The sequence below is a fragment of the Gouania willdenowi genome, chromosome 10 (assembly GCF_900634775.1).
Source record: "Gouania willdenowi chromosome 10, fGouWil2.1, whole genome shotgun sequence".
Taxonomy (NCBI): Eukaryota; Metazoa; Chordata; class Actinopteri; order Blenniiformes; family Gobiesocidae; genus Gouania; species Gouania willdenowi.
In genome coordinates, this window is record NC_041053.1 from 27,589,333 (window position 1) to 27,605,988 (window position 16,656).

A 16,656-nucleotide genomic window follows, 5' to 3' on the forward strand; every position below is an offset into this window, starting at 1 on the left:
AGCACAGTGGGCTGGCACTGAAGATAGAAAGTCATTTCAGGACTTTGTGTGCAGGTTGGTATCACAGAAACTCAAACACAATGCGTCACTCTGTAACGTTGACTAGGGGTCTTTTTCAGGTGCCAAATCAAACACGAGATCATAAAATAATCACAATAAACAACATTTTAGTTTTGGCTTCGGCAAAAACAAAAATGTGCACGCAAAAGTAAAAAAAAATAGAATTTCAATTTAAAAAAGAAAAGTCAAAATAACTCTTCTAAAATATATTGAAGTGATCTGAATGGCTTGAAGGGACTGATGAGGAAGGATAAAATCTTTGTCAGAGATGGTAAAAGCAAACAAATGTTCTCACTGAGTGCACAATGTGTAATGCTCATCTCCATCACAACATATTGATCCTTGTGTTTATATTTGGCTCAGGAATGACCTCATTCTGCTCATCAGCAGAACAGCCCCTGGATTCAATCCCAGCTTACACCAGATACACACAAAAAATCCATTCATGCCAACCACAGTCTACTTATACACTACTTGTTCTGTGCCGTTTACATTGGACACTGGAATATCTGATTAGATGAACAAATCTGCCGTTTAAAATGATTGATATCTTTCAAAAGCACCAAAAGAAATGTTTGAAATGAAATAATTCATGGAGAATGAACTGGTTTGACAAAATACAAGACGCAGTTTTTATACATGGGATTGTTTGATCAGAAAATATCTAATTCTGTATGTTTCTTGTCTTAACATAAATCTTATCGTTCTTACCTGGAGGGATTTGACTTTGCCATGAATGCTGTCCTGAGATGTTCCCAGAGCCTCATTGCCCTCAGAGTCGGAGACAAAGACCGAGTCATGTGATAGGGCCTTGCTGCTCAGGCTGATCTTTGACCTTTGGGGAACAGGAAAAAAGAAAAATAAATAAATAAAGAGCAGAAGAAAAAAACAACCTTTGTTCTGTGTCTGTTGGGTTTCAATATTAATTGATGGTCTTCCTATGGAATATTGCTGTATAACAACTAAAACTCCTTTTTATTTATACTAAAAACTTTCTGTCAGTACAGAAACCCATCGTTATTCAACTAGGCACGCAGTTAATGGTTGTTTTATTTTACCCAAAGTCAGAACTTCATTAGTACAGCACTCAGTAACATACAGAGCTATGTATGAATGGAATTCATTACCAAATGACATTAAACAACATAATATTTATAATTAAAAAAATCCCAACAGAGATATTATTTATTAAAAAAGCTTTAGTGCAAAACACTAATTCTAATACTTCAGAATATTTATGTGTGTTTTTATTGATTTAGTTTGAGTTGTAGTTGTTGAAATGTCTGTTTTGTTGGTGTAATGTGATTATTATTTTCATTGTATAAATTGTATTGTCATTGAGTAATTTATGGACCCCAGGAAGAATAGCTGATGACCTCGGCTTAAGCTAATGGGGATCCTAATAAATAAACAAACAAACATAAGGAGCTGTGTGACAAAAGGGCGGGAAAAGAAGAAAACTATGAAAAATATTTGTTCATCTTTGGACATATTAACCTGTACCCAACAACATCTGATGGTTTAAAGAGCAAAACGGGCAGACAGTGGCACTGTTAAGAACAACAAAAATATCCAGGGTTTGTCCACAGGAAGCTACATTTTAGAATCTGCCAGGAAAACAGGAAACCGTGAGCCTACATTGAGGAGAGTTCAACAGAACAGGAAATGGATGTTAGAAAGAACATTATCTGCCTGTCCTGATACAGTTTCAAGATGATTATCAGATAAAGAAACTCAAGAACAGGACATTAAACAAAGGCCGTGGCTACTGATACGGAAACGGACTGATCAGCTAGTCTGGCACACTCGGATGGACTATCCTTCTGTCCTATTCTGTTTGCCCTTATGTTCACTAACCCCAACCAATCCAAGCGGATGGCTGCCACCTCTGAACCTGGTTCCACTGAACATTTCTTCCTATAAAAAAGAGGGAGATGTGTCTTCCCACTGTCGCTAAATGAGGATCTTGTTGGGTTCTTTCTTTTTACTATGGACTTTATATTTTGTTCAGCGCTTTAAGATGACTTAGTTGTATTTTATAAAATATAAATAAAGTTGAATTGAAAGTTGAATCAATAGACTACCAGTCTATTCATACGCTGCGCCCCTCATTGGCCAGTTTAGGTGATGTGATAGGTGCACCACGTGACTTAAAGTTCCGTCAGTTTAATTTAGCTCATATTTATTTTTAGCTACCCCGCAAACCCTTTTATTTTAGCCCCAACCCTAAACCCTAGCTTTAACCCTATCCCTAACCCTATCCCAGGAAATACCCTAAAATGTTTATTTTTTTTGTACAGTATATGTATTCTTAAAGGTTGAATTTACCATGTTAAATATGTTAAAATGAAAAAATATATATGACAAAAGTGGGATTCAAACCCACAACAGCAGAAGGAAGAATCCTTCAGTCAGGTGCCTGAGACCACTGGGCCATTCTGGAACAGTGATATCACAGGCACATTACGCTTAGGTAGAAAAGGTCTGGAAAACGTACCCATAGTCCCGGGGGCTATTGATACGTTTCTGTATCAATAGACACTTTCTTAAACAAAATACATCTTTCTCAGAAATCAGTATAAGCTGAGGAGAAAAAAGGTCACTTGGGGAGTGGGAGTAATGTTGGGAGTAATGGGAGTAATGTTGCTTCCTAGCTAAAAGGTTCTGATGTGGAATCAAACCCACAATCATTGGTGTCCAAATTCAATGTAGGCGAATCCCGTAAATGGGGTTGTTTCTCTGTGTGTTAGCCATGCAAATGATAAGCTACAGTTCCTTGTACCAAAAAAAGCTAGGCTTAAGGGAAAAAATACGAGTTATTGAGACTACTTTCAATGATGTTGCCATTTGGTTTTTTTTCTCCAGAGGATACAAAATGTTTCAAAAATGACATTTACATTAAAAGCTAAAGCTTTACGACTTTGACAACTAACATTTGTGAAGTTAAGGAAACTTCTTTATGAAAAAACTCTACACCTGGATATCTGAGAACCTTAACAGGTGTGAAATGAACTCATTCACTTTAATACATTGGGAAAGGTTGAGAGGGTTATGGTCCCACTTTTAAACTAATGTAACGCTGCAGGAACATAAAGTCATTTTTTCACATGTAAAATGTTTTGGAGCTTTTAGGTGGACTTTAGGACTAAAAAGACTCCCATGAGGCAATAAAGCAGCCTCTTTGAAAAGCCAAAATCTTCTCACCTGAATCTCCTAAACATTTTCATCCAGTTTCCAAGTTATATTGTGGAGTTTGAGACCAGCAGGAGGATGAAATGAAAGTTTCTGCTATTTTCAGAGATGTGCTACGCCCTTCAGTATGCTGAGAACACCCACACCTGAACTGGTCGTCACTGGAAGCTGCCAGTGCCAACCCTCTGAACCAGAGACTTTCAGACCTTGTTTATGGTCGTTTTAAACCTGCAATTATGAGTCCACTTATGTTTCAACACGCAACTCCTACCATACCCTCCCTGGGTTAAGCAGGTATTTAAAGTATTTGGCCTGTTTTATGAAGCAGCGCTCGGTCACACTGCTTTTCAACATGTGAACTGTAGGCCCCAGTTTATTTAAATTCAGTCCATCTTAGTTTCCACTGAGTCTAAAAAGATACAAGATGGCACCAGCATGTGACTGTCTGATTTCCCTCACTGAGAATCAGTGAGACCATTAAGAGAACAGTAAACCTGATTTAAATCATTGTTATTTTTTTGAGAAATATGTTTTTAATAGTTTTTCGACAAGTCAGTAAACCTAAATGCATACAAGTGAAGGATGACTGAAATCCACGCCTTTCTGTCAAAAACATACACTTGATTAATCAAAACTAGTTTCATTCAATCACTGAGGTTGGACAAAGTTTAAAGGGGAAGGACGTCATGTGAAATGAGTGAAATCAGATGTCATCTGGATGGGAAGTTAGTTCAATATATAGCAACTAAATAATATATGCAAAAAATATTAAATTTTGTTGACTAAATTCAGACTAAAGCTAACTCTAACTAGGAAATCTAATCACTAAAACAAGACCAAATGAATTCCGGACAGTTCATTTTTTTTTCTTTTTTAATAATATGTTAATATGTTACATCAAACTAGTAGTTTGTGTGAAAAAAACAGGCTCATTTTGCCCCCCTGCTGCCTTTGGCAGATAGCCAGAATGCACCGCAACCGAGCAATCAGAGCCAGGATTGTGTTTGATAGACTATCTGACAGCTGTTGCTCACAGTCCCCGCCCCTTTCCGGGGGCTGGAGTATCGTCTTTTTTTACAGTGTATGGTCTGGAGCAGTAGAAGATTGAATCGGCGACTTTTCTGCTTGAAAGGTAATTACTGCTGCTTGATTTACATTATGTTTGATTTGTAATTGTTACACTAGAACTCTGTAGTGCATGTGTTCATGTGCGCGCTGCTCCCACTGCAGCCTACGTGTGGGCTGCTGTGAGTGACACTGTTGTTGCTGCTGCTGCTGCTAGATTGGTGTGTGCACATTGAGAGAGAGAAGCGCTGCAGTAATATGCTTTTAACAGAGCATGTTATATTACTGTGATGTTGCTGTCGGGCTAACATTAGCTTGTTAGCTCCTCTGAGGGAGGGACTTTGGAGGCAGGGCAAGAGAGCAGTGGGGAGGGAGGGAACTGAAAGGTGCGGACTGCATCTTTAAATGATGCTATTTATGTCTTATCAATGATCTTCAAGTTTCTTTAATACACTGGTCTATTGCTCTGTAAAAGCATCACCTCATATTTCACAGGTCCACGTGTACCTTGGAGAACAAATTGATGCCCACGTATGTCTTAGAGATATCTTTGGTTTCTTTGATCAAAGTTTTCCGTCCCAGTCAGAATAGCTAAGGTAGCATGATCTCACCCGGATCCTTTCTCCGACCGTGTGAGTGTGTTGTTCACTGGCGTTTTGCTGACATCGTCACTCGACTGGCTCGCTTTCAGCCCAACTTCTGCAGCTCCCGCATCCTTCCTCTTCTTCCTGGTGAAGAACTTTTTAAAGGTTTGGAACTTGGACTTCTTCTTTCCTGAGGGGACAGGGGAAAAAAAAAAAAAAAGAGTCCATGTTTACATTTGACAACAAAATTAGACCCATGCCATCATTTACACTGTCTCTCAGCATGAAGTCCAGTTATAGAGCGATTAGGCCAGTGTTGACTGTTACGATGGACGTGGAGGAACCACACACTACGAGTGAAACACCGACTGTGCTTGTAAACACTCTCCTAAGGTGAGGCCATGTTCATTAGCGCCTCACTGGAAAAACTCAGATGCTTTTTATGACTCCTTAAACAGCTACAAAACAGCTTTTATGGCTTTTAGTCACCCAGGCACTCGTCAAGACAATGAACCGACCACGCTGACACTGCAGGTATCTGATCAAATCAAACAGGCATTAGGAGGAATGAAGCATGTCATGGGGCTCAGGTGTTAAGATGCATTCTGGGTAATGTAGGAGCTTTAGACATCTTGGTTAAATTGGAAAGCCCTATGTAATAGTTCCAGCGAGATTCATTTTGTCTTCAGCAGAACTCCTCTGACGAAGACTGGCAGTTGACAGTTGAAAAATGTCGGGAGATCAAATTTTCCTGAAAAACCTTAGAACGCCCTACATTTACATTTGGAAATGTTATATTCAAGTGTTTCAACACCAATTAAAACAAATTCATCCATCCCTTCTAATTAAAATGCACATATTGAAAAACTGCCACACAGATTCTAACATCCTGTTACTTTTCAATGAGTCTTCACATGATTAAATGTATCACTTTTTAAAATCAATTCTTGCAATGAAATGCTTAACGCTCTGTTATTTTGTTTGGCACAATAAAATAATGCAGCATGCTCATTATTGTGTTTGATGGAGCTTCATAGGCCTCTTTACATAACCAAGATGATCCATCACAACAAAGCCCCACCAAGACTATTTATTGTCCTATTTTAGGAACAGTAACTAAAGGTCATCGCTCACAGAATTAAATAAAATGCCACGGATTGAGTGAAAGGTCAGAGTACAGTTGGTGAATGTGATCTTTGTAAAGCTAAAATGACATATTTGCTTTTCCTCACTAACAAAACTAAAGAGTCACACTTTAAAATAACAGTAGAGATTCTGAGTGTGGTCTAAGGTCAGCCATGGGAAACCAACCATATTACATATAGAGCAACCAAAGATGATTGTTAGCGGCCGGCGCTGCATCACTTGACACTGATCGTGGCTCCAAGCTTCACTTGCCCTGGTTTGTGTGTGTAGAGTTTGCATGTTCTCAGTGAGGACGTGTGGGTTTAATCAGGGTTTTGCTTTTGTCCTTTTCTTTTACAGTATAAAAACATGTGATATTTGGAGTTTCTAACAAAAACTTCCTGCCCTAAAGTCAAAGAAGGCAGTGGTTCCCAAACAGGGGTAAGCGTACCCCTAGGGGTACAGGGCCACATTGCGGGGGGTACTCGGAAAAATGTAACAATTAATTAAAAATAGATCGGGAAATGTTCCTAGTTCCTTTTTAGGCTATTTTTTTTTTTTTTTGTTCGTTGACAGATTTACCACAAACTAACAATACTGTTGTTAAATAAAATACTATATTTTCTTGTAATTTATTGAAACAGGATTATTTTCATCACATTTCTGACAATAATTAGCTACATTTTACATAGGAGACCATATTTACTTACTATTAAAGTAATCACATAAGAGTTGTTAAAGAAAAAAAAAAAAAAATTCAACTTTAAATTCCATTCAATGTTTAAAATATGTAAATTAAGCCTGAGGGAACCAATGTTGGAGACACAGTTAGGGGTTTAGGAGAGCCCACTGTTCCACAAAGGGGAGGGGGTTACACGGACAAAAAAGATTGGGAACCACTGAACAAAGATAAACTTTCCAGATAATGTAATGAATGCCTTTTGGTTCAATACAACACACTTAATTAAATAGAGATGAATAACTTTTTCAAAACAAGCTTTACAGACGCTCCTGAGATTTTCTTACTAATCAGATGTGGATGTGCCATTTATCAACTTAGCATCAAAAGGATTTAAGTATTTGCAAAAAATTGAGAAATCCAAACCAACTTTAGTGAAAACAAGAATATAAAAGTCTGAAGCCATCATGGATTTCAAGCAAAACAAAAAGTTCAACGCTTATCTCGCAGTGACAGACTCAGATATGCTGCGTGAATGACAAAGTAAAGGCTATTTGTTGTCTACAGCCTGAGTGACAGTGATGGTTAATACTGAGCCTCTCCACCCTGATTCCCACACCCACATAGACACCTCCCTGACCTTCTAATGTCCTTTTTCCTCTATCCCATTCCATCAGCAGGATATGTGCTTCAATCCATCTGTGTGCAGTAAACATGCACATGTTTGTGTGAGAGTGAGAGATGAGGAAGGATAGCACACCTGTTCTTTCATTTCCTGCCACCATTAGGGCCGGATCCGTGCACACACACAATCTGATAAATGATATTAGGTTGACTGTTATGTGCCACCACACAGAACATTTTATATATTATTTCATAATTTTAACCTGAAGTGAAAGTTTGGGTAAAAGAGTGCAAGCAAAATTTCAAAAACAAAAAAACACATGATAAAAAATAAATAAATAATCAAAACATTGCATATTTTCTTAAATTTATGTTTTTAGTTGCATCGACACACTCAAGCTATTTTATAAAAAGCTTATAATTTTATATGCAACATCAGTCAATGAACACATTTAGAAAAACTATAGTTTTTCAAATAATTTTGTATATAATTATAAAGTGTCGTAAAATGAAACTACATGTTAGTCTGTTTAGATCTTTTACATTGATCTATGTTTACATACATTCTGATTTGTTACATCATAAATTTAAACAGTCTTTGATGTGCCTTTAATGTAATTTCTCTCTTTTTAGGACTATTACACCCAGTTTTGCATTTTATTTCCATAAACCTGCATATTTTCTACCGTGAAAAGAAACCTATATGTAATCTGCAGACTCTAAATTGATTGTAGTGATTTAAAAAATTTTTTTTTTATAATAATATGTAGCCTGAATTGGCTTTAGGATCTTAAGTTGTTGATAGATGAGTAGTTGATCCAAATTGCCATTAACCATTGCATTTAATAACAGTAACCATTGTCACTTAATTTCAAATTACAACCTTGAAATTATATCTATTTCTCTTTTAATAAATAACCTTTACAAATGTAAACATTTATTTACACTTCTTTAATTTGAATACTATGAATCAGTATTTTCATCAAGTCAACGAGTAAACACTGGGTTTTTACGTCATTTACACAGATCAACTTGTTGACCTCATGAACTCATAAAGGAGGCTGTTGGAGTCCACGTGGAGAGCTAATCCATTCTTCCTATTCCTAATCTGATTATGAAACAGCCAAACATCGACTGGACACTTAATGAAGGAATCACCTGAGCATTCATCCTGGACTTCAGGCGGCTCCTGATTGGTCGTCACGTCTGGAGGTCCTGAAGCCATGGCAGCACCGTCACTGCTGTGAGGAAAGCAGAGCGAGGATTAGTGGATTACAATAGTGTGCATTAAAAAGCAAAAATATACACTTTAAGATATTCCATACTTACCATTTTTTGAGAGTAAAAGTAGAATATTAACATTTGATTTGATCAACCATTACCTTAATGCAGGGGTGTCAAATAAAATTTTAGTTCAGGGGCCAAGTACGGACCAGTTTGATCTCAAGTGGGCCACAGAATACAGGCGTGAAAACACGAAATTTGAACAATAATATGCTCTACTTTGCATTTCCACGTTTAAAGGATGTGAAAAGTATGTAAGGCACCGACATTATCCAAGTAACTTTGTGGAAGAATTGTAGAAAAAATTGAAGGTTATTTTATTAATTTGATTTTTAAAATGACTGCAATCATGTGGTATAAACATGTGAGCCCCTTCGCAAATATTGTAAAGTTTAATTTAATTTGTGTGTTTTGAGGTACTGCGATATCTGCAAAATGTAATTAGCTGATCATTTACATTTTACACAATGATTCTTAATGTTTTTTCTGTAATTTTTTTACTTTCTCCTGTGGGCCAAATAGGACGCTGTAAAGGGCCGGAATTGGCCCCCGGGCTTTAAGTTTAACACATATGCCCTACTGCATACATACCAAAAAAATGACATACATACATACCAAATAAGCAGGAATCCCAACTGTAAATATTCAAAATAAGCACATCCCCTTCTATTTAATGAAGTTAAGTTCCATTATTGGACCTTGTCATTGGCTTTAACACATTTTGGTCCCAGACAGGAAGTTTAAGGCCACGTGAGAAACGAGTGCAGCTGCAGCACATTGAACCAGTTAGCTGATCTCTCTCTTAAAACTGATCAGTACTTCAGCAGATCTATGTGACTCCATCTACTGCCAAACTGAATAAGTGTATGTGCTGTGCGGCTCATTCTGGATTTCTTGGGACATTAAACAGGAAGTTGGCTCATCACTGATATGGACCATGAGGAAAACAATATGTCAGGCAGTGTCATCATCAGTGCCATTTTCTTCATGGTGAACCTGCTTGGACTTGAGCAGTGTGATGTTTCACCCTCTTTAATCTCTCTACAACACGCGCACGCGCACGCGCACACGCACACGCACACGCACCCTTTTTAATGTCCCCCCAACTCCATCTCCATTGTCCCCCTCCCCCACTGGAATTTAAGACTGCTTTTATGTATATATATTTCTTTTTATGTAAATTTCCCCCTCTAATAAAGATTAGTTCAGTGTTTTTCAACCTTTTATGAGCCAATCTACATCTTTTCATCGAAAAAAATCCCCAGACACACCACCAACCAAAAATGTTTTAAAAAAAATGAAACTTTGTAGCCTATTTTAACAATATACAGTATAGTCATTTTTATCAAAGTGTCTTGAATAGGAATCAAACAAAAAAAAAAAAACTTTTTATGATCTTTCATATCTCTCTACAACAAAAGGGGCTCACAGCAGCACAATGGCATATTTACAGACAATACGTTTCAGACCAATTAGGTGAAACTGAATACTTTCAGCACAGTGGTTGAAAAACCCTGGTTTAGCTTACCCATCCTTAGGGAGGGCTTGTGATGGTCATATAACTAAGCCATATAAATAAACAAGCATAGCTGTCGCAAAAAAGACTGACTATCAAAAGTTAACATTACATATAATGCAAAGGAAAGAAAAAAATGATGACTTCACATCTGTCTTTTAACACAGAGACGTCATGGGAATTAGAAATAAGGTCATACTTAAAGAAGACATATACATGTTGCATAAATCTAGTCCATGTGTATGCTAAATGTAGGAGTCCTTTCACATAATGCTCGTTGGGACAGTGGTTAATAACGATTAAAACTGGTTGATGTTATATAGTAGTTTGTGCTGATCCTGTGCACTGCATGAGTTCATTGACCAATGATATACTGTAGTGCTATGGTAAAAACAGAAAAAAAAAGAGTCAAGTTTTTATTGCACTTTGAACTGAAATGTAAATCCATAAATAAATAAAAAGTTATCATCTAATATTTTCTGCACTCGTTGCCAAACACGTATTTGTTAAGGGGGAAAAACGTCTCATGGGAAAAGTTAAACATGGAGCACAGTTTACTTTACCTCGAGCCAACAATGACAAAATGACCTTTGGGTACGACATCCATAATCATAACAGCTCTTGAGTGCTTTTATCAACAGCCCCTTCTCCATGACAACCAAGTCAACTCTATCCGCCAACAAACAACCTAACAAGGAATGTCACTGCCAGGAGAAGCAGACAACTGATCCTGCATTGGGGTTTGGGGGTAAACTCCTGTCTAAGCATGAAACTAGACAAAAAGTTTTATAATCATTCATCGTGGTCATTATACTGAGATTTTGGCTGGTTTCACACATCTTGTGTGTTATTCCAAAAACCATCCGGGAAAAAAAAATTCATAAATAAAAAGAATTGTAGAGGCACACCAACACTTTTTTTTTTTTTTTTTAAAGAATAGTAATCAAAATAAATAAATAAATAAATATATATATATATACAATCAATATGAATTTATAATTATAAATGTTTAATAAACAAATTATATTTCTATTATAGTTCTACAAAGAGGGCACCCATGATGCCTTGATTAAGGAATCACTGCTCAACTATGTTTCTATGGTTACTGTGGGAGCAAAGCAGCTCTTCTTCACTGAGGAAGCAGCTGGAGAGCTTCATACTTGAGTTTATAGAGAACTGTGTGTTGAAAAAAAAAAAACACACAAAAATAAACAAATGGAAAGTTCCAGTAACTTTCTTAATATGCTCAGACCCTCGTTAGTTCAACCATTTTATATTCACTCACTTTAAAATCAACTTCAAGCAATATTATTTCTCTTTGATCCTTCATCATACGGTCAGGGTCAAAATTGACTGCAAAGTATTTCCACCAATTTTTATTTATTTTTTTAACTACAAACCTATTCAAAATGTTTAAATTACCTATGCCATTCAAAAAAAAAAAAAAAAGAATGATGATTAGTCCTTCATAATTGTTTCAAAAAACAGGGGAAGTGTATTTATGTTTTACACAACTGGTTTTTAGTGAAAAATAGCTATTACACTGTACAATGTCATGTAATATAGTAAGAAATGAAATAAATAAAAGCCACAATGATTTGAAAATAGAGCTGGGCAAAAAAAAATCAATTATTCAAATTTGTAGATAAAAACAATTTTTATTTTGCAAATTCGAGTTTAAAAAAAAAATAAATAAATATATATATATATATATATATATTTTTTTTTTTTTTTCCCACCATAGTTTTTTCGGACTTTTTTGCGTTCTGTCCTTGTGGGTTGCCGTAGCGTGATGTGAGCTAGCCCCCTCTTTGTTTACATGTGTTTACCCTTTGACTAGCTATATGTGTGCCACAGGCATGTTTATTTTTTTATTCACACTATGCTGAGAATCAAACGTGTGCAAACGTCACTCCACGCACTAATGAGGGGTACAAACCCCAGGGAATCCAGACTGCTCGTCTTCTGCCCGTCATAATGCGCTCACAATCTATTTTGTGCGTTTCCATGCAACAAAATCTATGCAGTGGGCACACTGCAATTCATCAGACCAGGAATTATTTGCTGTGACTGTTTTATGTACCAAAAATAGTACGACCCACATTCAGGTGCAAACTCACACACAGATCATCGCTGCACTGAATAAGCACAGCAGAGATAAAAAAAAAAATGCTCCAGTTAACCTTTCTAGTATAAGAAAATAATTTAAATAAAACAATAATCAATATTAACAGCCACTGAATAAGAAAATGCAGAGTAAAGTGTGTGAGGGAGAGAAAAAGTTGGACACCTGAGGCGGCGCGTGTGGAGTCTGGTGTGGCTGTGGTGCAGAGAGAATGCTGTGCGCGGAGATCCATGGATGTCGCTCCGGGGTCGGATGCACCGTTCCAGGGAGCTCCTGTGTCTTTCTCTCCATGTTTTGAACCTAACACTCACTCACGTGTCGCGTTGATGCCAGGCCAGAATCAGCTGAGCTGCTGCGCAATTTACACAACAATGGTACAATGTCCACAAACGAGATTCTGTCCACATCTGCCTGTTCTAAGAGCCTAAGTTACAGGAGACATTAAAGTAGAGGGGGGAAAATATAGGTTTTAGGTTAGGTTTTAATGTTGTTGGGGGTTTTTTGTTTTGTTTATTTTGTTTTCTACATTATTCAATGATTGCACAGCAGACAGGAGAAGTCCACCAGCCTCCAACTGAACTTCGTCAAATCTCATTTTGTGCTTCTGTGCACTAACCTCTGAACAAGCAAAATAAATTTCGAATAGAGCGTTCTCAACCACTTCTATACGCACACCTATTAGTGGTGCAAAGTTATTGAATTCCCACAGTAGGTGACGAAACAGCGCCACCAAAGGATTTTGGGACGCATCTGGTTTACCACCCCTTATTACAGATCTTAGTGAATCCTGTATAGCACCTTAACAAAAATATATATCACTAAAATGTTTTTTTTTTTTCATGTATTCTGGGTCGCTTCAGGAAATGTCATCAAATATCAAGCTTAAAGAATGACGTTTAGGGTATTTTTACTGCAGTATGTAAGGGTTAAATAAATAATGTTTTTGGTGCAAAACGTTCATTACTCAGGTTAGGTCTAAGTTGAGGACCATGTGAATATTGATTACATATATTGCATGATTGAGAGTTACATCACTATTGCACACAAGTTTTTGTTGCATACATATAGACTACACGTCTGTACACTTTCTTTTTATTTTAATTTTGCAAAAATGCAGAATCAATTTAACGAGTCAAAGTAAAACAATCTTGGAGTGTTTTGTAGTCATGTTTGAAAAGTGTAAATGACTTCCTGCTGGAGAAAGAGTTTTATTCCTAAATATGAAAATATGGGATGTTTAAGATCTACTAGTGACTGACCTGTGCACCCTCTCAAAGCCGGCTTTCCAAGGCGACATCCTCCGCTTCATCTACGTATCGGAAAGACGATGGGTGAGCAGGAGAAGCGTGGATTTGCAAAGAGAGAAAATTACAGTATAAATAAAGAGTAAGGAGGAGGGAGAGGGACAAGCATGACAGAGGGAGGGAAGGGGTCAGAAAGAGGGGTTGTGGGAAAGAGCACCACGAAAGGAAAGAAGTCAGTTAGATAAACAGCGGAATATTGTAACAGAGCGAGACACAAGAGAAAACAGACTTATAGACAACACAGAAACCTTGTAGTGGGAAACCAAAGATGGTAGGGGGATACCAGAAACACAAAAATAAGAAGATTATCAAAGGAGAGAACTAGTTGTGGTAGACGAGGATCCTGTACAATCCCACTACAATGACTTAAACCTATTAACCACGGCTCAAATACCTCCCCTTTTACTCTGGATATATTGACTGTTTTAGCCATTGGTCTGAACACAGCTAGCGTAATCGTAGATGTAGGTTGTGTTTGAAATGACGCACTCAGTATATACTCATTGAGTTTGTAATGTATAGTACGGTCTATTGTATAGTTATATTAAGTATGATTCGGCTGATCACCAATGATGGCCATTCCCACTGAAGAATACTGCCATATTTCTCAAGATGCATTTCGAACCTACAACCAGAAACACACGAGGCTAAATATCTAAAGTTGTGAAAGCAGTTAAAGCAAGAAAGTGACTAAGTAAAATATCAACATGTGCTACCATTGTGCTCCTGACAAAACTTCTGGTTAACTTCAAAACAAGAGCCCTATTTACAAAAGCACAAAACTCATGGAAGACAAGAAGAGATGCTTTTGTTTTGAAAAGGGGAGATTGGATTTTTAGCTTGAAGCCAGTCCTGGGACGATTTTACATTCCGCTCGCAATGCATCATGGGGCGGTTGAGTATGACGAGGTCTAATATACATCCGGGTATTTCTCGCGTACTCAATCTTTTCATACTATCTAATGTGAATGCACTACACACTCATTTTGCCTTCAAACTTGCCATTTTGAACATGGCCGTAGTGTATATTTACACTTGACCTTTTCAACTCATTAGGAATATAAAAAAATAAAAACAAATGATAACAAGCTGGTGTGTAGTAGATAGTGTGGATTTTTTTTTAATGATCTGAACACACACCCCACCCTTTGCTTTACCACTCGTACCCGCCTCGATATATCTTGTGACGTTTTAATATCGCCATATCTTGTTGCACAATCTATCGTCTCCCCTTTAGTATTCAACTATCTCCTGTTTTGATAGACTGAAGATTATTTAGCTGTCAAAGAGCTGCTGATTCTTCTGGTTATTTATCTAAATAGTCAGTATTCCTGAGAGTTTGTGTTCTAAGGAATTGGAAACAGACCCACAGGCTCAGGGATGGGCAAATTTACCACAGCAGGGTGCACAGAAAATGTAAAAATGTAATGTCTGATCAAAGGGCTATATTATCGTTTTGCACATTTTTGCAGTTTTTTGTGTATTTTTCTGTCATTTTGTATGTTTTTGGAGCCATTTTGTGCATTTTCTTTGGGGGCACACAAAATTAGATGGAGGGAGGGCCACGTGTGGCTGCCAGTTGCCCATGTCTGCTCCAGCCCATAGCATTGCGTTTAAAGCCAAGCTATAAAGCATCTTACAGTCAAGTTCATTAAAAAAAGGGCGTGAAATGGTTTTAATATATTTCACATGCAAAATATTCTCAAACGAATACTAAAACTAGAAAATACAAGCCTGCAGCTATCACTTTGATGCACATTTGAATACAGTACACTGTTTCCCCCTTTGCACGTTGTTACTCCAGCAGTTGTTTGGTTCAGATCATCTCTAATCTCCTTGCAGCATTGCTCGGCTTGCCGTGTAAACACATTCAAGCACATCATTATCTTTATTTGAAAGTCTGTGAAAGTGTGTATCAGCATGTGTGTGTTTGTGTGCATGAGAGTGTGTGTCACTCTGTGTGTATCGACATGATTACATAATAAGGGATTAGCACATAGCCGTACTCAGGCCAGCGGGGGGTTTGGCTTCATCTCAACAGTTGCAATAACCTTATTATAACACCCCAATGATGAATTCATGCACACCGACACACAAATGAAAAACACCTAAGATTGACAATTTGTGATCATTTTTCTCATGATCTGTTTAGATTGAGATAACACATCTAGTGACTCCCTCACTTGCTTCTCCTTCGGGCATCACAAAGCTGTGTGTGTTCTCCCAGCTGCTGTTAAAGTCATGAGCTGATGTTAAAGCATCTTAATCCCCCTAAACATTGTAAAACTTCAATATTCCTGCGAGTTTCCTCAAACATCCACATACACCTGCCCTGCTTCACTTCACTTCTAATCTGCATGAGCCATTTTTATTGTTTTATGGTGTTTTTTTTTTTTGTAAACTTAACTCGCGCTTCAGTGCTGTTGTCAGTCAGCTCTACGTCAGAGCTTTGAATTTAAGAACCACTCCTAGATTAATTGATTGTTCCCTGCCAAACAAAGCAAACTTGAGGAAACATGAACATTATATGCACACCCATGCCTCTAACGTGCCGATTTTAAAAATAAAGCTTTTAATAGCGAAAAAAAAGTCAGATGATTGTCATATCTTAAATGTCAAATGAAAACCCACTAATACGTAATATTTTAGTATACCACATTTGACAATTATTTTTCTAAATGTTCTGCAGCAGCCATCAAGGCAGGCTAATATGGACCAGATTACATTACAACAGGAATCAGCGAGCACCGACGAGAGGCAGATTTACAATGTCTGAAGAGCTTTGCAGAACACATACAGTACTATGGCAACCAAATATGACGATCAGGAAAACACAACATCCAGAACCCGATTAAAGCTTTGATGATTTTCTCCAAAAACAATATAGTAGAACTTCATAAAAAAAAAAGATATAAACCAGGGTCATGTGATGCCTGTCAGACCTGAGGGAGCAAACCCTGCTTATGAAGGAAATTTCTGTTTTTAGTCGTTGCAGCTCTAGAAGTTAAAAAACAATAAAGACCACACAAAATACACACTCAAAACAGCAACACAATTACATAAAATAACTTCAAAAACACAAGATGAAAACGACAAAA

The 16,656-nt window shown here is 37.3% G+C and overlaps 1 protein-coding gene across 12 annotated transcripts in view; it reads right to left on the minus strand.

The window, feature by feature from the left end:
* The window catches only part of LOC114471264 (uncharacterized protein KIAA1211), a 56,071-nt gene that overhangs the window by 15,425 nt on the left and 23,990 nt on the right, over window positions 1-16,656 (minus strand). For 4 of the 12 annotated variants that reach the window (XM_028459950.1, XM_028459949.1, XM_028459961.1 and 1 more), the window contains 3 exons: window positions 8,488-8,570; window positions 4,929-5,091; window positions 772-895 (listed from right to left, as the gene is read on the minus strand). In XM_028459950.1, the coding sequence (XP_028315751.1) occupies window positions 772-895; window positions 4,929-5,091; window positions 8,488-8,570 (370 nt within the window). Of the gene's footprint in view, window positions 1-771; window positions 896-4,928; window positions 5,092-8,487; window positions 8,571-12,419; window positions 12,579-13,513; window positions 13,564-16,656 lie in introns of those variants that run through there. The other 8 variants (XM_028459958.1, XM_028459956.1, XM_028459955.1 and 5 more) reach the window with 4 other exon arrangements.